The sequence below is a fragment of the Oenanthe melanoleuca genome, chromosome 5, assembly GCF_029582105.1.
Source record: "Oenanthe melanoleuca isolate GR-GAL-2019-014 chromosome 5, OMel1.0, whole genome shotgun sequence".
In the NCBI taxonomy this organism is placed as follows: Eukaryota; Metazoa; Chordata; class Aves; order Passeriformes; family Muscicapidae; genus Oenanthe; species Oenanthe melanoleuca.
The window spans coordinates 43,705,837-43,730,305 of NC_079339.1; the positions used below are offsets into that span (position 1 = coordinate 43,705,837).

The 24,469-nt window shown below is 37.3% G+C and overlaps 1 protein-coding gene across 2 annotated transcripts in view; it reads left to right on the forward strand.

Moving 5' to 3' along the window:
- The first annotated feature begins 6,985 nt into the window (after positions 1 to 6,985).
- The window catches only part of SPATA7 (spermatogenesis associated 7), a 33,029-nt gene continuing 15,545 nt past the window's right edge, over positions 6,986 to 24,469 (forward strand). The window contains exons 1-4 of one of the 2 annotated variants that reach the window (XM_056493599.1): positions 6,986 to 7,113; positions 14,848 to 14,907; positions 15,598 to 15,690; positions 16,574 to 16,621. In XM_056493599.1, coding sequence (XP_056349574.1) covers positions 7,074 to 7,113; positions 14,848 to 14,907; positions 15,598 to 15,690; positions 16,574 to 16,621 — 241 coding nt within the window. In that variant the 5' untranslated portion in view covers positions 6,986 to 7,073. The remainder of the gene's footprint in view (positions 7,114 to 14,847; positions 14,908 to 15,597; positions 15,691 to 16,573; positions 16,622 to 24,469) is intronic. The other variant, XM_056493600.1, reaches the window with a different exon arrangement.

A 24,469-nucleotide genomic window follows, 5' to 3' on the forward strand; every position in this document is an offset into this window, starting at 1 on the left:
GAACACAGTATAATTTAGAAAGGAGAAAAATTATCCAGGTAAGGAGAGGCCTGTTGGTTTGACCTCAACACTCTTCAAGGACATGTTTTAAAGAAAGCAAAAAGAAAGGACTTGCAGAAGTAATCGTAAATGCAAAAATAAAACCCAATAAGTTTATTAATCAAATAGAACCTGAGGGGTTTTTAGATGCACTTAGCTAATACATGTCTTCTTGATAGGTAAACTACAAGGATTGAAGTTATAAGTGATGATCCTGGAAAACCAATATTGAAAAACTTTTTATACTATCATAGTACATTCTGTAAAATAACTAGTTGTGCAAATGTATGGGATGTGGGAATGACAGAAACTGAAAGGTATTGCCAATATATATTATCATTTGAAGAGTATTTACTAATACTGCAGATTTGTGTGGTACAGACTAGAAAACAACTGGTATTATCAGCACCAAGAGCAAAGGCATGCTTTGGAAGAGAAAGAAGAATGGGTGTTATGAAAAGCAGATGACACAGGAAGAACCAGACATAGGAATATTAAATGAGCATGGAAAGTCTGAGAAAACAAAATTCATATCAACCAGGTTGAAGTTTCTAGCACAGATCTTACTCAAACATATGAAGGAAAACATGAACTGGGAGGAATGGGAACGCTAACTTCTGAAAAGTGAACAGAAGACCAGGAGACTAATTCCACCTAATACTAATACACAACATTAACTGTGTAGACACTGATCATGAATGTAAAGGATTGGTATGCTGGAACAATTCTATGGAACTGCATTTTTGAGCAAACTCAAAAGAAACTGCAAAAAGAAACACATGCAATTTTTAAGAGAGAGATTAAAAAGCTTACGAAAGAAATTTATATGATGATGTCTTCTATTAAAAAAACCATTAGAATATATAAGACTTTTCATCTTGCTCGTATTTTTCTTTCTTTCTACATTGTGTAGCTGATTTGCTCACTCAGAGTAAATTCAACTTCTTCTAGTCTTGTGTGGAATTGCTAGACCCCATTACAGATATTCATGTTTAATATTAAAAATCACAGGCCCTACTGGCTTCTGTGACATTATCTTAGGGAAAAATATTATTCTACATTTACAGATCTCACCCACATAATGTAATCTGCAGTTCTGATGTTTATTATTCAAAGGATAGATGTAATTTCTGATCCTATTGATCATAAGCACAGTGCAAAAAGGCTCATCTCAGAAATGCAGAAAAATTCACTAACTCTAAATGCCTCAATTTTTATTACCAACTATGAATTAAGGTGATTCAGACTGCAACCTACTGAGACACCCAAATTGCTGTACACAAGGTCACACGTGTCACTGACAAAGCTATAAACAGACCCTGAGCATCCTGGCCCTTGGGCCTGTGAAACATCCATCAAACTGATGCTCCTTTCTTTTCTGATACATTTAACATGTTAATGGACAGAGAGGACAGAAAAAGGTGTATGTCAAATTTTAAACCAGTAAATTTCTGGTTCTGTCTAAATTGGAATATTGGATATTCCTGAAATTTTATGATGCCAGTAAACCATGAAAATTTAGTGTCTAGTAGATGTTTTCATTGGAACATAACTTTTAGATGAAAGGAAGTCCTAAAGAATATAACAGAAAGTACTTATAGTAATTCTTCCAAAGATTTCTTTCCTATTAATAAAATTATTCCACAGAAAAATTCCTCTTTAAGTATTTCATTGTAATAGTTAAACTCCACACATTCCATTTTGATTTTGGCCATTTTCTTGGCTATTGCTTTCTTTCACACATACTTAGAAGTGGTTAATGTGACAAAAATTGCTATTACTTATGAAACTTTGAATGTCAGACATTTTCTCAGTCTGTTTCCTTCATCTTCCACTTTGTATAAACACACAGGCTTTTATGAAATTAATGTATAAATATTACAGTACCTTTTTAAGGATGAATAATGCCCCACACTCTTCTGAGCAAGAATTTAAGCCCATTTCTAGTAAAAGTTTTCACATTCATAGAGATATTGAAAATGCATCAAAGTGCCTTGGAAAATCATAGTATATCTGTGTCTCCTTTTGTAGGCAATTCTAAAGATACCATTGAGAATTTCTCTTCTTGACCTTGACAAAGCTGGAAGAACTCTCTTTACCACAGAGGATCCCATTTATTCAAGCATGTGCATGGATTAATATGTAACCAGGTATGCCTGAGCATGCTGTAGTACCTGTGTAGAAAGTGGATGGGCCACACAAAATGCCACAGTGACATTCTTCTGTCTGCCTGACATGGGCTAGGTAGACATAGATGATCCATCCAGCGTAAGCAGGAATAGCTTCCCTGAATTTACTGAAGTTGTATCATTTATATATATCTAATCTGAGTCATAAGTTTCTGATCATCACCAAAATATTAAAAAAATCATCCTGTTTCCATTAATTAGTGTGAGTAAGCATTTCTATGTATCACAGTAGATAAATCAGTTAGAAAATAAAGAATTTCTTATGATCTAGACTAGAACGTTATAACATTTACATAGGCTTTTTTCCCTTTAAAATTCCAATATATTTCATCAGTTATTCCAATTTACATTCTTTAATACCTTATAGTTTAATTCTTTAATACCTAATAGTTCAATTAAAGTAATGAGAAAAGAACAGCCCTCAGCAGGCAGCCCTACTAAAGGACAGTTTTCACCTACAAGCCTTCTGTCTGCAAACTTGCATGGGAACAGTAGATAAACAGAGAATGACATGATATAAGGAGAAATAAAAGCAGATCTTGAGTCACTCCAGCTACTAGATATTACATTACAGCTGAGAACAACATTTGATACAATTTACAGGTTTCTTCCTTGACACATCTAAAAGTAACCTTGTATCACAGTATAGATGCATTATAAAACTCTGTATGGATCTAAAGATAAAGAATAGTTGTATAGAGTACATCTGTACAGTAGCTTCCTGAAGGGGTTTTTATAGTAGTTATTCTATATATGTTGTAGGGAAGACTTTTTATTCTAAGCTGATAAATTTTAATGAAGTTTAATATGGTGTTCATAGAAACTTCATATCATTATATATTCCTATAGTTGTCCTCATCTTCCTTATCATAGTCCCACTTATTTTAGGTTAGCTCCCTTATTGCATTCTAAATTATAAGGTATGAAAAACTACAGTTTTTAAGATGTGGATCATCTCCTCTGAATTTTTTTCCTACTGGAGCCCTAGCTTTACAACAATCTATGACTACTGCTGCTATACAGACAATAACAGAACAACTAAATGCATTGCCATGAAGAAAGCAAAGGAGTCTGCAGCTCTGCCAAAATACATAACTCTCCATCATTTAGAGAGCTGCAATGATATTTCAAGATGGATTTTAAATAACTTGAAGAACCATATGACCAAAGAACATGCAGCAAACAACCCACCGTTCCTCCTGGAAAAGTAATCCTTTAAGAAAAAATCCAAAACAAGCAAACAACATATTTCAGTAGCTATTAAATCTTTTTTTTCCCCTCACACCAGATGTCTGAAATCTACTTCAGTTGTTTCAACACAAGAGTTTCCTAAGTAGGTAGCAAAAGAAAAATGCTCAACCTGTCTGTTTAAATGCATTTAGAAGGTCCTCTAATCTTTCAGGTAAATGTTTTTATTTCCACATAGTTGTAGGGGAACAGACTACAAGTTGATGGTCTGGACACACCAGGTGGGAATTGCTGCAACTCAGTGACAGCCCTCTGAGAGCTGCAGTGAGGGGTTTGGAACACTGACACACAGAGCCACAGGCAGGTGACAACCTGCACTGAGATGGGGCACTTATGCCAAATAAATACTCAAGTAAACCCAGGAGATTTATTTCCATGATCAAGTACACATTGTGATGAATTTAGGTCCTTTATAGAATACTCTGTGAATAGAGTGTGCAGATTTGGTTGTTGGGCTGTTTCCTGCCTGCATATGTATGCTCACTTGAATGCTGTAAGGAAAAGCAAGCATGAAAGACAATCAATGGCTTGAAAGAGGAGAAGACTTTCCAAAAAACTGCAGATTTTAATTTTCCAGGGTACAGACAAACTATTTTTCCAAGAAAGCCAAATCCTCCAGAAACAAAGTTCTGACGTTATGAACAGATCTCTGTCCCAAGTGAGCAGGTAACTGTCTGAGGTCCTGCCAGACACACCATCTTCTGCAGAGGAATGGAAACTTGTCTAGGCTAAACATGCAAAAGGTGGACATCTGATGGGGTATTTCCTTTTTTTTTTTTTTTTTTTACATATTTCTCTCTTGCTGAATACTATGAACTGTACATTTTCACAGCAGTTAGGTGTGTCTACACTGGATGATGGAGAGGGAAGAGGTAGTAGAGAAGAAGGCAATTGTTCCCTAAGTTCATGCCACAATGGGGACAATTGCCCATCTACACTTGTAAATGTGACTCTCATATTCCTGCTGCTTTCCTTCCCTCCCAGTGAAGGCACATTTTAAAACCATGTTCTGTTGTAATGCACTCTAAGGAAAACAGAAAAATGCCTGACAGCAACAGTGATTGCCACGTTTTATTTTTTCATATTGGGAAAGGACGAATATTACAGATTTTGGCATGTTATTGCTTCTTCAACAATGCTAAGGTCTCTGCAGCGATCTGTGTAACTTATTTCTGTACTTTTTTGAGGGGATCAAAATCAAGAACTGATTCCATTTTTGTTAAGGCTTTTTTTTTTTTTTAGTTTAATGCCTGTTACAGGACTTAATGCACACACCATTATAAAATTGTGTCACTTTTTAATTACACTCAAAATATATATATACTCTCACAGACCAAAGGGGACCAAAGGCCATCAAAGGCCGAAGGCCCACAAGTGAGACCAATTAGAAATACATAAAGCTTTGGTATTTGCTATCACTGGTGGTCAAAAATTTCACAGACAGGACATGTCTATGATGCTGTGACTGCTGACTGAGAGGGAAGAAATTTAAATCTCTACACTCCCTCAGCGTTGCCTAGAAACAAGGGGAATATTTCTAAAAATGCTTACTTACATTTATGTGTTTTAATTATCTACATGGTGGAAAAAAGCACAAGAACAACAAAGAAGAGACTATGAGAAATCTGTCATATGGGTTTGTACAGAACAGCCTAACACTGTATATTGAGTACTACAAACTGAGTATTTGGGAACTTGACATTTAGAATTCAGAAAAAGAAACAACAAAAAAAAGGGTCTTTAAAAAGTACAGAAAGTTAACTATGAGCACCGTGTTTTTGTGGATTTTTGGAAAAAGCAAACAGAGACAAGTGTTTTCTGTGACATGATCTCTCCAGTAGAGAGCATTATGGCCAACCATGTAAAGGTGTACACTTATTGTGTACACTTATTATCTTGTACACTTATTTTCATTCTCTCCAGTATCTTCAGGTATCTGAAATGGAAACTGTTTAAAGACGATCTCTACCTTTAAAATCTACAGATTTAATGATCTGAATCGTATCAAAGTATAAACCAGAGACCCTGAAACACAAGAACAATGGTAACTAATTTCCAGAAGCCCTTTCCCCAAATCTCTAATTTCACACACAATCTGCTTCAGAGAAAAAACAACAAAAAACAAATAAACCAAAAATAAAACAAAAACAAAACAAAAACCAAGCAAAAACCAAACACATGAACAAAAGCAAACAAAACCCATACTCAAACTCTTGGATTGTGGTTTTTGGGTTTTGTAATTTTTCCTGGCAGATATTTTCCAAGACATTGACCTCAAATCCAAGAGACATCAAGGAAAATTACAAAATGCTATCTGATTATTTTGATTTGACAAGAAGGTAAGGTTTTTGTGACCTTATGGCTGACAGTAGTTCAAATGCCACAGCAACTGATGCTTTTATAGAAAAAGCAGTCAGAAAGACAGAGGACAACCAGAAGATGGAGGACCGATGCCTTTCCAAGGCATATATTCCCTCCCCTGACCTCTCCCAGACAAATTTGATCCAACTGCATTTAAGGATGATTTTACAGAAAACAGAATTAGACTGCCAAAATGATCACTACAACATGAAGCAGAGAAACTAAGGCTACACTGAAGGAGTACTTCATATGGCTAATTGGTATATCTAAAATTAAAAAGGACATCACAACATTCAGTAGTCAGAATGCTACTGAAAAGCTTTTTGAAGTATTTGGAGGAGTCTACAGAAAGTACTGGGGTAGATAAACTACTGGTTTCATCCAGCATGTATATTTGTGTGACCAAGTGAAACTTTGCCTGAGGCAGAAAAAAGGAAGAAATGTTGTTTCCAAGTAACACCCCCTTGATTTTGCTATGATTCTGAACTAAATTCAAATTAATTTTTCTAGACTGTAAGTAAGTGTAGCAAATCACATAAACCACTGTATTTAGCTTTTAATTAATACTTATTTCTAGATAGTGAAGTGTGTGTCTCCATCTGGGATAACTATGTGTGAGGCTATGGAGGGGACTGCTGGTCAGTGAGAAAAATCTTCACACAAAAAGTACAAAAGGCCTCTGAGATTTCACATTAGGGAAAACAGCAGCCTGTCAGACAAACTGTAAATACCCTATTGCTTCTTCCGAAAGTTCAAACCCAGCACATCGCCATGCACACATTAATCACTGATGGGAGCAAAGGCTGCTTTTCAAAAGGTTATTTTGTGGTTCATTAAGGCGCTGTTGGTTTTCAAAGACATTGAGATTTATTCCTTCACTGTAACACACTGGGAACGCTCGAGGCTCTCGTTTTGTCACTCGTTCCTTGAAATATCAGCAATTTGCCGTGAGTTTCTCCCGGGCATTCATTATCCTTCAGCTCCCCGTCAAATTACGAGGAAAAGCTCAGGTAATGAGGGCCCGTCAGTGACAGGCACAAACGCCCCGCTGAGGGGTCCGGGCCCTGCGGCCCCTCCCCGCCTCGGCCCCGCCAGGCCGCGGGCGGCACCGCCCGGCCGGGCCCCGCGCCGCCCCCGCCGCCATGGCAACGCCGCCCGCCCGCGGCGCGGGACGAACCGCCGCAGCCGCCCAGCCCGGCCCCGGCCGGCGCTGTCCCTTCGGGCCCGGCCGGGACCATGGGGCTGAAGAGCAGGACCGGCGGCAGGCGGAGCCAAGGTGCGAGGGGCTCGGTGGCGGCTTCGGGAGGAGCGGGGAGCGCCGGCCGCGGCAGGGCGGGGGCTGCAGCCCGAGGGACGCGTCGCCTTCCGGCCTCCCCCGTCTCTGCCGGCCGTGGGGGTGCGGGCGCGGTCCGTCTCGCCTGGGGCTGGGGGCAGGCGGCGCCTCCGCCTTCCCCGCTGCGTGTGTGGGCGGGCACGGAGCCGGCAGGAGCCCGCGGGCAGGGGCTTCCCGAGCCGCCGTGGCTCCTGCGGCGGGGCTCGGGACCGCCCCTCGCTCCTGGCCGCGCGGCCGTCCCGAGCGGCGCCGGCCCGGCCGTTCGCCGTGGGGAGCGGGCGGTGGCCCGGCGGTGGAAAGAGGCGGGTGCCGCGGCTCTGGAAGGGGGCACGTACAGCCCGTGACGTGCTGAAACCCTCCGAGAGTCAGGGCCTGGAATTGTGCGTCCTCAGCCGTCATCCCGCCGTGCCTCCTCTCGGCACCGGCATCGAGCGCCGCTGTGGGCAGCGCCTCAGGCCGCGGCATCGGCGCGTCTGCGAGGCCCGTTTCTGTGCCCGCTGCTTTTCTTAATCGACTTTCGTCTTCTGGAGCCGTCTTCTCTAAAAGTGATATTCATTAATTATTATAATGGATTGTACCCTGACGTGTGCAACGTCCCACGGCGCTTGCCTGTAGATCCAAGTCTTTTGGTTTTGTGGGATTTTAATGCAAGTGTAGTTAAAAAATAAAAGACTCAAAAGTTTTAAAGGTCTTATAAAGTAATTCCTTACCCACATTTAACCATCCGTGGGCTGGTCTGGTGCCCTGTTCCTATGAATAGTCATAGGGGCACTTGTCATTCGTGATGCAAAAAAGGCACAAACATGCAAAAATGGTTGCATGAGCCAACTGTGGCTCTTGGAAAATACCTAATATATTTTTAGATATGAACTGGATTACATGCATAATGTAAGACAATGGTAGGAATTATTCAGTGCTGCACTGTACTATCAAGCTCATACATCGCTGCATAAAATCAGAGCCATTTGAGATAATGTTAGGCTGTTGTGTTGTATCTCAGTGTCAGTTCCAGTCTTTGGAGACAGTGACAGATGCCACTTCAGAAGATGTCTGATATCAAAGTACAGTTTGAACATAAATTCTAATACTGTATGAGAATATGAAATTCAGAGCAAAAACTAGTATGTTGTGCACCCAACTTTTATTCTGTCTTATGTAGTGTGAAGGCAGTTCTATGGCAAACACATCCTTTTTCTAACTGTTCTTATATTTTTTCAAAAAACTTTTATAGGCAATCAGAATTGCCGATTGTCTGTTGACCACAAAAAGGGAATAATAAATAGGATACAAGATCTAAATTTCATTCAGATTGCAGCAAGCTTTGCTTGAATGACTTCTGTTTAACAAAAAAAAGTTCAGAAGTAGGGAAGAATTACTGTGTGTCTGTTAAATTGGGAAGGCATTGCTTGTCTCCATGGGAGGTTACAATGGGAGCAGAAATGTGTGACTGAACAGTCCAGTGTGGGGGTTCTCAGGCACGCAGGAAGGATCCTTACAGAGAGCAAGGAGCTGGAAATCTGTGTGCCTGAGCAGACTCGGCAGAACAGCCACTGGGTTGCTTGCAGTTCATGAAAGGGGGAGAACACATGGTTTCTCAAAAGAGTTGTATCTAAAACATTATTGCAGAAAATGTGGGGTACACTATTCCGTGTCCTGATTGTATGCCGTGCAAAGTTTCTTGTTCAGACTTAATCTCATCCTTTTAAAGAAAGAACCAAAATTTTACACTTGCTTGTATCAGGCCTTGTTTTGTCTAGTGATAGTACTGACAAATTTTTTTTTTTTTTTTTTTTTTTTTTTTTTTAATTATTGGAGTGTATAGGATTTGCGTGTAGGTCTTGTCAAAGTTCAAATAAGGCTGAGATTTTTTTACCCTTTTAGAAATATCAAAGAATTAATCTGCCATTTTTTCCCTAATTCCAGATATAAACCTTGAAGCTATTTGCTGTAGTAATTTCAGGAGTCAGTTAATATACTCACAGATTTATAGTATGACCTCAAATAATCTGAATACTGTGATTTTAAACCAGCTTTGTTGTTTAAATCCAGTCTTATGGGATGTTTAATTCCCACAGCCAGTGGGAACACATACCTGAACAGCAATACCTAACAGCATCATGCACCTACTGTTAATCTGTGACACACATTTGTGCCACTTTTATTTTACAGCAGTGGGGAACTCATCATTACTGCTGCAAGGAGGCTGCTGTTAGATTTAGGCAATTTGCACAGGCTTTCAGGATTTTAAAACAAAATTTAAATGCTTCAGATGTTCATAGACAATACCATCTTATTTAGATTTTTCTGCTTTGTAGGAAGTCCTTGCACTAATCTGACTAGAGCTAAAAGGCTGTTAACACAGAGACTTGTGGACTTTATTATTATTATTATTATTATTATTATTATTATTATTATTATTATTATTATTAATAATAATAATAATAATAATAATAATAATAATAATAATAATAATATTCCTTCATTTGCCACTTGAACAAACAGCTTATTAAACTTACTGAATTATTAGTTTGGTAGCACCAGTTTTTAGGAGCTGAAGTTTTCTTTGACCAACAAGAAAGATGAAAAATAATCTAGTTATGTCTTCCAAGAAGTTGTTTAGAAGTTGTATTTGAATCACAATAGTTTTAATTGAAATTGGGAAATGTTAATCTCTGTTCTTAATTTTTTACCAAATTAAAACCTTTACTCAGTTAATCTCTTAAAACCTATCCTTAATTTAACCATTACTCAAATAGTCTATTAAGTGAGTTTTAATCACTTAATGCTCTTAAAATCCTAACTCCATGCAGCAAATAACTTGAAGTTTTATAATGACTTAAATGCCTAATTGGTCCCATTTTATCGAGGATTTCTTGTGTGCTTGAAGTGAAGTACCTGTTAAAATGAACAGTGTTCAGACCATTAATCCTAGCAGCTTCTTTGCTCCAGATTATAACCTGCAGCTTTCTTTGTGGCACAGTGGATCAAGGTTTCTCTGCTCTCCTTCCTGGGTGAGGCTGGCTGTGCATTAGAGTTTTGCTGATGTATTTCCAGGTAGAAATAGGTGCTCATGAATGGAGGGGACATCCTTGTAGGTGCAGATTATACTAGCAAAATAGATTTTTTTTGTTCTGTATATGAAGAAGAATTCTCTATATAGTGTGTCTATACATTTAGGTGTATTTTTCAAGAGTTATTTAATCAGATATGGCTGAGGACTGCTGTACTATTTCATTAGATTCCTTAAATTTTTCAGAGGAGGGTTTAACTCTTGAAACTGAAATACAATTTTGGTTGCATGGTTTTAATTTATACAAGAATACTGTAAGATTATTAATTCTAAAGGTCTGAGAGACCTCACTCTTAGGCATTGAGAGTATGTGTAAAGAACAGCTTCTGTGTAATCCAGCATAGTAAGTGTATAAATAGCACCCATCTAATTAATGGCTTAGGATGTTATGTGTAGTGCATGTCAGGGGCTGTATCATTTCCATCGTATTTTGCCTCTGACACAAATGATCCCACAACATTCAGATGGAACATTTGGGACCTTATTTCAAAATTGGAGTATTGTGATTTCCTGGGTCTCTATTCATTGAGTTTTGCTTCAGGAAATTTAGAGAATAATGATGACTTTTTCTGCGGGTGAATTCTGCCATTTATTAACAAATCTTAAGTGCGGTTCTTTTAAAGATGGCTTCACATGTGAGACTTTATACTCCCAGGATTGATAAAAGTTTTGTTATCAGTGAAACCAAAAAGGGGACCAAGAGGCTTCAGTTTCACTTGCAAGAACAGGAAAGAAAATACAGGTGTGATTATGATGTGCTTTTTTTGCCACACTGTAACTTTCAAATAAAAGGGTACTATCTGCATTCAGTAAGTGGCTAAATCTAAAGCCATGTTTGAAAGTCTCTTGTGATTGCATAGGTGCTGCAAAAAAGAAGAGAAAAGTAGTGGAGACTTGCCAGGTTCTTCACCTAAAGAAGGAGTTTGGGAGAGTCCCTGCTCTCTGCTGGCCTTTTTGTCTATTCAGTTCTGCATCTATTTGCCAACTTCTCCCATCTGTGAGTAAGAGCTAGGAGCATCAGTGTTACCCAGTAGCTGGTAGGAGAAAACCCAACAAATTAATACAGATTTTTTAGAGAAACTCATGCTGTTCTGTCTTCATTCCCAGATATGTAAGTAGAGGGTAGCCAAGGATAAGTTTAAACTAGATGACCAATTGTAGCTCCTGTAGCCCCTTGTCAGCCACAGCTGGGCAAGTGAGGGATGTTTGAGGGGAGGAATGACCACAGGTAAGGAAGAAGAAGCAAACTGGGGGCATTGAATGGGAGAGCTGGCCTCATTAGTACTATTACTAATAGAATATGGGGGTTTTTTTAAGTATATCATGCTAATGTGAAGGGAAAATAGTTAAAAATAGAAAAAATTGGTTTCTTATTTAAATAAAGTTTAAATCCAACGTGGATTTTCATAATTAGGTTTGTCTTTTAATGTACTCTGAGCTTTCAGTCTTTACTCTGTGTATTTCTGTGTTGTATTCATATATACGACAATTTGGTTACTCTGGTTTGAAAATTCTCCTAGTACCAAAAGGAGAGGAACATGGATTTCAGGTCATAATTTAATTCCTTTAAGTATGACCTTGTCAGAAAGATAAGATGCTTAAAGGAATTTCCATCACTGGTTGAAGTCATTTGGGTTTTCACAGGGATTGTTTAAACCAGTTTTCTTCTTTCCTCAGCATGTGGACAGCATTAGTGCTGTAGTGTACTGTTAGTTGTATAGAGTTAGAAGAGTTAATTCACAGCAGGAAGCCCACTGAGAAGATCATAAAACTGGTTGGTAGAATTAAGAACTGTAGTGATAAACATCCTTGGCTTGTATGAAATTCACGGCACAAACCTTCTGCATATTGTTGTCTGAATTGCCCATTTATACAAAGATGTCTCTTTAACTATTTATAGTTTAGAGCATTGAGATATTAGGGAAGAAAAAGAGTTGGTAGTGGAAGAAGCAAGAATACCAAACCTTTATAAATCACAGTAGTGGTTAGAGTGTTTGCAAAGCATGTGTCAGCTTGGGTCCTTATCAGTCTCAGAGGGATCAAATGCCCAAATCTCATGCAAATGATGCAGTTCCAGTCTGTTAGAGATGGAGATGCTATCTGCATTGCCAGCTGAGAGGAGGCCACTATAGAGCTAGGAATGCAGCAGTCCTGGAGCCACCAAAAACCAAACCACTGCACAAAAGGGTCAATATTGACAGTGATAAGTATATTCTGGAGCAGCTGGGGAGACCTGCAGGTCTGGGAGCTGCCCTTTGGAAATTACAGTGTTCACAAGTCCCTACACAGTTAAGGTTTCATTTCTTGTAGTGCTAGATTTAGATGCCTACATCCAATATCCCACCTAAGGTCTGTGTATTTTTATGGATTATATTTTAATTAGCAAGTCTTGATGGGTAAGGGTAGCATGATAGATGGATTTATTTAATTTTTATTTGCTATGACTGAAGTACATGCTTGTTATAAAAATAGTAAGTCTAATACTTGTATTTAAAATCTTTTCTGGGATAACATGGTAATGAAAGACTGGGCTTCTTTCCAGTGCATATTCACGTTCCAAATCTGAAATGGCTTTGTAGAAAAATCACTTCCATAAATTCTGCATATCTACTAACAAGCAGGAAACAAAGTAAACCACCAATTTCTATAATTTTTATTATTGTAAAATCAGAAATTAAGATAGGATACATTTTAAATTAAAATTAAAACCTAAGTTAAACAAAGTGTTTTTCAGTTCTCTTCGGAATAATGTAGTTATTACTTATGTTAGATACCAGCTGGAAAAATTTTAGATAAAGGTTTTTTGGTTTTGTCTTCATTGTTGTTTAGTGTCATAGAAGGAACTAAAAGATCAAATAAATTTTTAGAACTATTTAATTTGTTTGCACTCTGTACTTTAAGAGAACACTCAGTTTGAAAATCATGAATTTATATTCAGTGTGAACAGTCCATTTATATCTATAAGGGAATTAACATTGAGATCAGATAGTTACATGTGTCATATATCAAACGTATTTTCATAGTTATCCTCGCATTGTTTGGTTTATATTTGATTAAGTGTGGATTACTGGCAATCCCTCCTTTGCATGTAAAATTCTCTTCACATATCTAAGCCTTCAGTTTGTTTCTGCTGTTGTTCAAATAGCTGTGAAAACACAGCCTGAATCCAAATAAATACCCATTCAAGTTAAAAGACAGCCTGAAATTATAATTGTGAAACTTTTGACCAATAGCACTTTCTGCCTTCATTAAGGTAGAAAAGATCCTGCACATATCAAATTCTCCAGTTTCTTGTCTGGCATTATCAACATGCTTCTCCATAAGAGTGATTTCTGTGCCATCTATATGTCCATAGTCAAAATAGAGGGTACAGAAATATTTTTATTTCTCTCGGCTGACACTTTTTGGCAGCTTTTCTTGCCTATGGATACTGATGCCGAGTTTTTCTTTTCCTCCTTTCTCCTTCCCTGCAAATCGGATACAAATCAATAGTAAAGGACAAAACCAGCAGGCAGTGGTTTTCACAGTAGAATTTCCACTGTGCCATCTGCTGGTGACACAAAGCAAATGAACGTTGTAAAGTCTGGTCTTCTGCATTGCTGAGCAGTTGTGTCTCCAGCTGAAGACAGTAAAGGCAACAGGTTTCTGAGTGTCCCTAATGATGTCTATCGTGGGACCAAGTAATTAGCTTACTTGAAGAGAATCAGTTGTACAGAGAACAATGTCTGTTTTTTTAAGTGATCATTCTTGCCCTTTTAGGATTGTGTCATATAAGGATGAGTTAGAGGTGGCACTGTAAGCATTTACCTAACAATAGCACAGGTGCTTCCCTCTAGAATTACAGCCTGGCTCTGAAGCACAGAAAACAATGAAAGAGGGAATTATAGCCTGGCTCTGAAGCACAGAAAACAGTGGAATATTTAGGTTATTTGAACAATTGTGAATGAAGCACTTCTTATTCTCATTATCTGCTGCAATCCAGATTGCAGGTATATATGCATGCAGGTTTTTATCATTAGAGAAAATTCTGTCAGCTGAAATTTATAATTAAAAATCTAACATTCAAATCGTCCCAAAGACTTGAATTCTTCCAACACATGCATATTGTAAATTCCAGAAGTCATGAGTTTCAGGTTGGATCCAGCTAGACTGTCAATTGCCACTTTTATGTCATAATGTATGGTAGAGAAAGAAAGGCTTTATTGGCAAAGATTTGCAGTAATTGTGGAAACATTCTGAATCTAATAAATGTAATAAATTCTTGCTGTATTTGAAACAAATTGGGGGTGAGAATGGAAACAGAATTGCGGCCATATCTCTGTTGAGTTTAATGACCCGTGCAAAGTTCGGACTGAAGTGTTCTGATGGTCTGTTCTGCTCTTTAGCTCCCTGAACCATTGAGAGCACTAACATTGTATCTTGGTGTTTAGATTAAGTTATTTAACTACACTTGTAGTTCAGTGATTATAAAATGATTGAATAAGATTTTGAAAAAGATCCATTAGAACCATTCATGCATTCTCTGGAGAATGACTTTATCTTGTCTGTAAAAATATGTGTGGGGATTTTTCTCTAACTTTTGGTTTTTGTTTGATGTTTTTTTAAAGTCACTTCCAGATGTGGTCCAGGATGTCCATTTAAAGGACACTGCAGAAATAAGAGTCATGGTAAGTATCATATACTTTCATCAGAAGGTCAACCTCATTCCTTTTATGTGAATTCATTGATTTTATGCTTAAAATGTTTTTATTAAAACTTTTGCATCGAGCTTATTTGGAGAAGTTTAATACTACTTATATTTAATATGCATTACTGAAAATACTTTCAAGGAGTAAGTTTTGCCTTGGCTGTACTGCTGGCTTCAAATTGGTAGCAAGATGAACAAATGTATAAAGATGTCCCATCTTTATTAGCTGTAATATACACATATATATGTTTACCACATTCAAGAACCCCTGAGGTTAAACATGTTCCTTTAGATTCAGTAGTTTACATAGGCTAGTGTATGTTTCTGTGCTGTACTGACACCTCAGATACTTTATTTTTTTTTTCCCGCAAGAACATAGAGTGAAGAAACAGGAAGTTTCCATGTTTACATTTTCATACAATTTCAACCAATTTTCATACAATTTCAGCCACATTTGCAGCTGTTTATTGAATTATTGGCTCATTGGAGAAAGAAAGAGGAGACAGGATGATTTCATGTGATAGTAACTGGTAAAAAAATACTGCCTTTGAGCAAAGAAGTTAAACAGTGTTTTAAAGTTCATGACTTTGCATTGCAGTTAATAACTGTTTACAGTTTTAATTTTTTTTTGCTTGCCTTTCTAATGTTCAAATGTATTTTAATCTGACAGCTTTCTGTATTGACCCCTTTCGACATCTACCTGGCGAATACCTGATCAGAAATCACATGGTGTTTCATTATAAAAAAATTAATTCAGCCAAAGGTAAAAATGTGCATGTATGAATGAACTGTCTCCCCCTAAATTTAGCTCAATCTCTCAAAATAGGCTCATACCAAGAAGGAATTAATTGGATTGTAGGAAGCTTACTATTCTTCCTGTTTCTTACCCAAACATGTGTCAGTGAGGAGATGTGACTGCTAATTCATAGTACTTTTGTGTTACTGAGATGAGAAGTTTGGTATGAAAACATTTTCTTTAAGTGTTACTGAAGATCTTTCCTTAGTTTTAGAGCACTTTGTGCTGTATTGGCTTCATTCTGCTTTTGATGAATTAATGAATTATTAAATAATATGCTGAACTGAAAGTCATAATGATAATCATAATAGCAAACATACAGAAATTATTTTAGGAATGAAGGCAGAACATTTCTACTTAAATTCAGATCATGATGTCTTTTTTCTTTCTTAATTTTTATTTCAAAAACTTAGTAATATTTTGTTCATCTTGCAGTGAATAGTAATAGCGTGTTCTAAGGACTGTGAAATTTGCCTGTATGTTTGCAAATGAGAAAATGGTGTTATTGACAAATACAATATTCACAATGTTATCTCATGTAACTTAGTATCCTCAGGTATGCAGGTAAATGCCATCAGAACAAAATTTATAGAAACCTTTTGAAAGGAGTCTTCATTTAAGTAATGATTCTTCCTTTAAATGTGTTTTACCCAGACAGCTTTATCTCTCAAATCCTGTGACCATATTAATATCAACGTAATAGTTTAAGTACACAGTAACTAGTATGTTTTAAAATAGAGAAGAATTAAGTTAGTCTTTGTTCTGTGTTAGTTTATTACCACCTTTTTTAGCTTCACATATACTGAGTAAATACTGAATCATTCATATTTGGTGTTTTTCTTATTTTTAGCAGCTGTAGACACTTCAGTGCCCAAAAGTAGGTTGTCTAGCATCAAACGTAAGTATTTGTTACATGTCAATTCTCAAATGCTTCTGTAAAACTAACTTAAGCAAAAGAACCAGCAAGGAGTAACAATAGCATATAACCAACCATTAACTGAGAACTTTGCTTATTTATTCAGCTTTCGCATCCTTCTTCAGCTACTTGTAGATGCATTCAATCTGCATCAAATGGAATGTTGGAGAGGTAATCTGTCAGTGATTAGTTGTGCTTAGCATGACAATTCATTTGTCAATGGTAAAAGTCTCAAGTGCAAGAGACTGGATGATCTTAAGTATCTGGTACAAATGCATAGACAAAAATCCGTTTCTTAATAAAAGCCGTTGAGGATTTCTCTCACTGCTCAATGTATGCATGTAAGAGATTTTTTTTTCCTGACCTGCTTTCCTTTATATGCTGTTCCATTTGACCAAGATTCCTTTACAAAGAGATAAGAAACTTGTTCAGGCTGAAAGTTTTGCAGTTATCAAAGAAGTAAATTCCATGGAAAACATCTGCTTTCAAATCCATCATTATTGGTCTCACTGACTTCAAGGTATTTACAGTTAAGACTACCCAGGCATACCTTGTTCAGTTCCTGCACTATCCTTATAAATTCTAGATTTTTAGAATTAAATTAAAAATTATTTCAATTTTATTTTGTACCTAAAACTAGAGTGATTGCATTTTTTTCCTGCAGTTCTGTGCATTGTTCATCAAGAAATGCAGATTTCTGTAGTGTAATAATCATGCAACCAAGTGTAACATGTTCAGGTGTTAAGTTCAGTGCAAGGTACCATTTCTTTCTCTGTCATTTAGTGAAAATGTGGAGATGACAGGCAGTAGCTCAGACAGTAAGAATGTTGAAAATGTACTGAGAAAAAAAAGTAATGGAAAAGGGGTTTTAGAATACTTTCAAAACAGTTTCTTCTTTCTTGCTGAAATGAGACACATGATTTATCCAGGCACAATTTTAACTTCAGTATAGTTGAATATCAGCAGTATCTATAGTGTCACTGAGGACAAGGGGTTTGGTTTGCACCTTTATTCTCACAGTAGTTTTCTGCCTGTCATTTCTTCAACTAAAGCATTTTTTTTTTCTCTTTGTGTTCTTTGTCTTACTAGTTTTTGCATACCTAATAAATTTTTTGTTCCCCCTCTATTTTGAGATTTGGGAAGAGGGGTAAATTTAGTTTAAAATTATAAGATTTATTACTAGCATAGAGTTACAAAACAGAATTCCTGCAGATAGTGTTAAAAAACATCTGAAAATATGCTTCATGTACTGCTAGAATAGCAGGTGAGTATTTCCCTTTGGGGTTGTTGCCATGAGTCAGTCATTAACGTTTAAGAATTAAACATGATACTGTAGTTGGCATTCTCCCTGGCCAACTGAATGTGTTCTGTCCTTAAAGTGGATTTAGTTTCCACTGTTCTTTTCCTGGTATCTTAGCTGGCAGCAAAGCAGGCAAGGTGCCATGCCCCTGGGCTAGCAGTGAGCATGTTCCTGTGTATTAGATCAGGCTTACTGACTTAAAATAGTTGTTAAAATGTGAAACTTCTTGAAATGTGAAACTTCTGTGTTCAGAATTAGTCCAAGCATGTTGATTGATACCAGTGGCCATTAGAAGTCTGTGGTTGTGAAAACTTGTGCCAGAAAACTTGACAAAGGCTATGCCAAGTAAGACAGCTGCTGTTACGCATGCCTGGTTTCTAACAGTACTTACTTTTCAACCCATATGTTTAGAGGTTTTTCCACAAGGCATATTGATAGCACAGCTTGAACCAGTGATTAGTGTGCTTAGGAATGCAGGTCTCTTTGATACTGTTGATACTGGGGCAGGGAGAGAAGAAGAAGGGTACTAAATATTCTGAGAAGTTACCCTCCATAGATCTATTTTAGGTGAAAGTTGAATTCATGGAAGGAGGGCAGTAAGAGATAGGGAGAGGCAGCAATTCAGACTGATAGTGATGTTGGTTTTCTACCCTTTCAAGGGGTTAAGTTTAAACAAAAATATCAAGAAATACGTATTGTTACGTAATTCTGTATTTAAATCTTAATATTTCCTGTGAACACATATATCTGTCTACACTTTATATTATGAAAAAGCAGAGATCTATGCAAAGCTCTTACATGTTTTGTTGTTGCTGTCATTTTAGAGGAAACTTTCACAAAATTACTCTTTATTTTCCTCTCAAATCTTGTCCTTAAGTATGTATTTCTGAGAATGAAAGTTATAAGCAACTAATATCAGCTCTTAAAATTCAAACACTCAGGTAATTCTAATGCCTGTGTTATGCCTTTGGAAAGGTGTTCTAATATATTTATCAAGTCTAAAATTTGGTGAGTGAAACTGAAAATGTGTCCCTAGTTTTTAATCTAGCAAAACCAGCTTTACTATTCGTCTGCTGGTGGGCAGAACTGTTATTTTTATACAATTGTCCACCATTACTCAGGATTACAAAATAGCTATAGCATACCAGAGAAAAAGAGTGAAATTATGCATTCTACCTATTTTCAGTGTTATCTCAGTACAGTGTGTCTAAATTGTCCTTGTGGGCTGCCCAGTGGTGCCTTGAAAAAAAAAAATCACTGTCAGGGGCCAGCTAAGAAGCCCGATGGGCCTCTCTGTAGGGTGCACAAATGGAAGTTTACCTGGGCAGGCTTAGATGTTTCCTTTAGGGCTGGTGCAGCATTTCACAGGTTCTGTGCAGTCACTGTTGGCAGGCTGCTGTGTTCTTCATGTGGCTAACAGAAGTATACAGATGTCTGCTGGATGAGGACCCCATATGAGCATCAGAGGTGGATGCATTTGGGGTAATCCAGTGCTTCTAGCCTCTTCTGAAATGTCTTTGAAGGATTATTTTCTGACTGTTGGGCTTTATTTCCAAGTCTTAGCAATGACCAAATTTTTCCATTAGTAGCTTTGCCAAGTAGTATGTGATTGCTGAAGTACATACCCTCATATAGCTCTTCCTTTGTATTTGATACAAGCAAAGCTTTACTATCAAGCCCTTAATAAATACTTTGTTACCCTTTTTCATGGTGATTCCTCCCTTATTTGATGGAACAGTACTACTGATACTGGACTGGATGTGAAGAAGGACTGCAAAATCACCTCTTAGTGTTACAAAAATTAAAATTTCTGTTTTAAGGAGTTTAGATTTAGACTTATAAGAAGCCTGAACTTCATAGCTAATGGCAAAATTCAGTTTGCATTTGATGAGATCACAGGTGCTTAAATCATGGTGTACTAGAAATTTGTGTAGAGCTGGGAAACTGATAGTAAAAATTAGTAGAGAAGGAAGGGCTTGCTTGCAGAAATAATATTGCCAGCTGATATGCTGGCCAGTCACTAGGCTCAGTGAGTTCAAGCTCAGCTGAGATGATGTTTGTATGATTTATCTAAAAAGAATTCAAAAGGGAAATAATAACTCCAAGTGAGTTATTGCAAAAATAGCATATATAAAACACAGTGGATTAATTCTGAGTATTGGATAATTCCTTTAAGATACATTGTTCTGCAAGCTGAACTCAATTTAAATCTAACTTTATATTTCATTGTCTACCATGGATTTGTTACATCAAAAATGAAACAACTTGAAGTTTAACTGCCAACTGTTTTGTGATGTGACATGATAAATTTAGCAATTGGAAATTCAGAGCAAAGGACAACCACTGGCATTCCAGATCATACTGTCCTTCTAACTGCAGAGCTTTCAAGCTGACTAGGACTGTGAAATATAGGATTTGTTTGTTTCTTCCAGATTTATGACATTTGTTTTGTAACTCTAAGCATGTCTTGAAGTGCTGCTCAGTCTAGACTTATAGAAAAAATAATTAGCCTATAGAGGGAGTATTCTAAAAGGGAAATAAAGTGGTGTGGTCTCTGCTTTGAAGTGTGGTGTACTCTGCAAAGAGTATTTGCCTAGGCAGAAGTGTCAGATTGATCAGTGCTTTATATCTCTTTATGAGGAGTGCTACAATTTAATATCTGAAATTCATAGTCTTTCTTGTGCTTCCTTTCACTGACAGTAAAATTAACAGAATGGATTCATGGAGTGGATGCAATAAGTTATGGAATCTAGGTTCACAGACTGAATTTATCTGATCTACAGAATCACTAAAAATTTATGTTCTAGTACATTTTCTCTTACTATACTATGAATCCGTGGGGTTTTGAGCACAGTAGTTAATGAGATCAATTAATCACTAAAGCTCTAATAAGACTTTTTAAGGGACTCATTTGGACCTACAGACTGTATTATTTTGCTTTCCCCTTCTAAAAAGATGAAAAGTAAGTGGCTTTCTTTTTTTTTCATTTATTTGTCACAAGATTTTTACTATTACATACTTTTCCCATTTTTAACTCTACATATGTGACATGTTCATGGAGCCAGTGTTCAAATAAAAGCTACTTGCAGTGAAACTGTTTTAAGTATCTGATAACAAATGCAGTTCGTTTACTTCCCACTGTCTATGACAGTGTGCCAAGGGAACTTCTTTCAAATTTAGTTTATGAACCTCACTGAAAGCAAAAGAAGCTTTATATGTGTAATGGATTTGAAGTAGAAGGTATTTTAAACTTTGAGCAATTAGAAGCTAAATCTCGCTTCTGAAATTGGGTGTCTCTTGAATGCTGGTCACTTTCTTTCTGTGTTTAATATATTCACACGGCAACACAAGTGATTATTTATGACAGCCTTGAGTAACTTCAGCTCCTTTCAGTTTTAATATTGTAATTAGTGCCTCAGAGTTCCAGGCAATTTTTCTATCTGGCTGAAGGCAAAGGATAAGACTGGATTCTCCAGTCCTTGCATGGGTAAAGGACAGCTAAGGAAAGGTAGGGCAGCATGCCTGTTCCTGCTTTATCTTTGCTACTTGCTGACTGCCCCAGAGCTGTCCTAACTTACCTCCAGCTGTCTGTTTACATCTACATTAACTCTTCTAAGAAGGATTTCTCTATCTCTTACTTTGCTGGCTTCAAAATTCCTAGCTTTTACCACAGATCTAGCCTGAAAATTCTTAACTTGGCAATTAGATGTGTATATTACTGGAGTTTTCTGCCATTCTGTTTTGCATGTCTGTGCTGCCTTTCAGTACACACGAGTGACATTATGGCTTTTGGAGCACACTTAATGGATTAGCTGAGCTAAGCTCACTGTATGACAGGTGCAAGGCAAAGACTCCACAGTTCCCATGGCAGTGGTAGTCCCAGTTTATCGTTCTGATATCTCAACATAGCCTTAGCTGGAATACTTACTGTTCTTTCATTCTTTATTTTTGGGCATAAGCCATGCTTTGGGTGAAAAGTCACAGCACACAGTCCTGGAGGAGGTTTTTTTAACAGCTTTTTTAACTGTGCCAGTAGTAAAGGCATTCATGTATGTCAAATTTTGGAGTTTCTCCTGTAAAGAGCAGAATGTAAGGACAACATGGGAATTCTGTTTTTCAGTAATATTCACACTGCTTTGCACTTTGCCCAGACACTCGTTAAGCTGTGGTGTGCAGGTGGAACACGCAGTAAAATGTTAAAGCTTGTCTTGTCGTAGGCAAACCCACTTTTCACCTAAGCACCCGAGTGTAAGGAGTTGCTGAATCAGACACCTACTCACCCTTACCCATACTTCTATATGAGTTGCATTTTTGCTTTGTTGAGCTCTCATTTGCCCATTGTTTCTCTAGATACTTGTTCAATCAGCCATCACCATTTTACCTGAGCAGTAGGCAAGATTTGAGTTTTTATAGCCTCCATGCATGTGCACACACAGACATTGGCTGTATTGGCCCAGAATAAGTATTTATCTCAAACATAAAAAATATCTAACCTGAAACTAATTTTTGAGTGCTTCTCACTTAAAAGTCTTAACTTTTAAGACAAATACAATTAGAATTAGAAATAATAGCAATTTTGAACAGATACAATAATTCAATATAGAAAGAAAAACATTCAGATTTAATTATTTAATGGCACAGTATATTTTGTCATTCTGTTACAATGTATATTTCTTATTCAGGGCTGTATAATGTAGCTAATATTTTCCCAATAATTTAAGTCTCATATTGGAAGTACTCTAATAATGTATGATGGATAAATCAGCATCTATAAAAGAAATTACTCTGTATTTTACATACCAATTAAGAACTAAATCTTACATATCAAGTAAGAATTAAAAGAAAGAGAAAGTGGGATTTTCCTGAGCAATAAGAGCAAAGATTTCACATCTGAAAGATTAAATTCTATCTTAAAAGGGGACTAAAATGTTTAATGCAATGAATACACTTACTTAGGTATTTCCTGGAGATTAACATGTGTGTAGGGTACATGTACACAGATGAATGCATTTGAAAGGTTGATTAAACATCCTCAGATTTCTGTAGGTCTCAGCTGTGTAGAAGAATGCACCACGCCAATCCCTGAAGTTTTTTGCATTTCCATGCATTAAATACAGTAGTGCATGTGCAGATTGGGGTCTCCCAGAGTATGATATAAATATATAATGAAACCAGAGAAGAAATCCTCAAAGGCCTTTGTGTGTCTCTATCAAACAAATGATTCATACACTTGGATATGTGTTAAGTGAATGAGAAAATTTTCATTTGGTGTACAGACTTCAAGAGCGTGTTTGGTTATTTTTTCCCTACTTGAAAATGAATTTACTAACTTTTTCATCAGCCTCATTTTGATTTTATAACTTTGTGAACTTTTGAGTATTTTGTCCAGTTCTGGGCCTCTCACTTCAAGTAATACATTGAGGTGCTGGAGTGTATTCAGACAAGGGCAACAAGGCTAGTGAAGGGTCTGGAGCAAAAATCGTGTGAGGAGTGTCTGAGGGAGCTGGGGATGTTTATCCTGGAGAAAAGGAGGCTCAGGGGAAACCTTACCACTCTCTACAATTGCCTGAAAAGAGGCTGTATCCAGGTGATGGTCAGCCTCTTCTGCCAGACAGCCAGTGACAGGACAAGAGGACACAGTCAGGGGAGATTTAGGTTCAACATCAGAAAGAATTTCTTCATGGAAAGGTTTGTCAAGGAATTGCCTGCTTAGGGAGGTGGTGGAGTCAGCACCTCTGGAAGTGTTTAAGAAGCAACTCGATGTGGTGCTTGGTGCTGTGATTTGGTTAGTGAGGTAGTGTTTGGCCAAAGGTTGGACTCATTCTTGGCAGTTTTTCCAACCTATGTGATTTTGTGGTTCATCTGTGAAACCTGGCTGTTCCCAATATGCAAAAAATTTGGACTGTATTATGTAAGATTTAGGTTACTGATGGCACACTCATACACAGAAAATGTACCTTTCTTTTGGGCTTCTTTATCTGATAACATAGATACCTGACTCAGCTTTTCACACTGCAGATGAAGTCTTGGACTGCAGACCAGTGTGGACTGATAAAAAGCCCCTGCTCCTGACCTGACAGTAGTCCTCTTAGAGCTGGCCTTCATTTTTTTGTGTTCTTGACAAAAAACTTGCTTGTTCTGCCCTGGATTTCTGTATTTAGGAAACTCCATATTGTAAGCATGGATTTTTTTACGTATCAGATTTGCTAACAATAAACACAGGGTTTTTCTGAAATACTGAATAAGAGTACAGTCAAAGGAATTCTAGCTGTAAAAAACTTACCTAAAGCTTGTAACTTTTTGAGCAAAATGCTCTGTTAGCAGCACTGATCTTGGAAGACATGTATGCTGGTGTTTGTTGTGACATAAGAAAATTTCAGGAAAGTTAAGGCACAGCTTCAGCTACTAGCATACTCTATTAAGAATTTTTCTTCTAAGAGTAGACATAAATTTTATAACTGCTGTGTGTTGGAAGTGGAATGTTTCTCAATAGTCTGACTTTACTGAGCAATTAGAAACCACTGCAATGT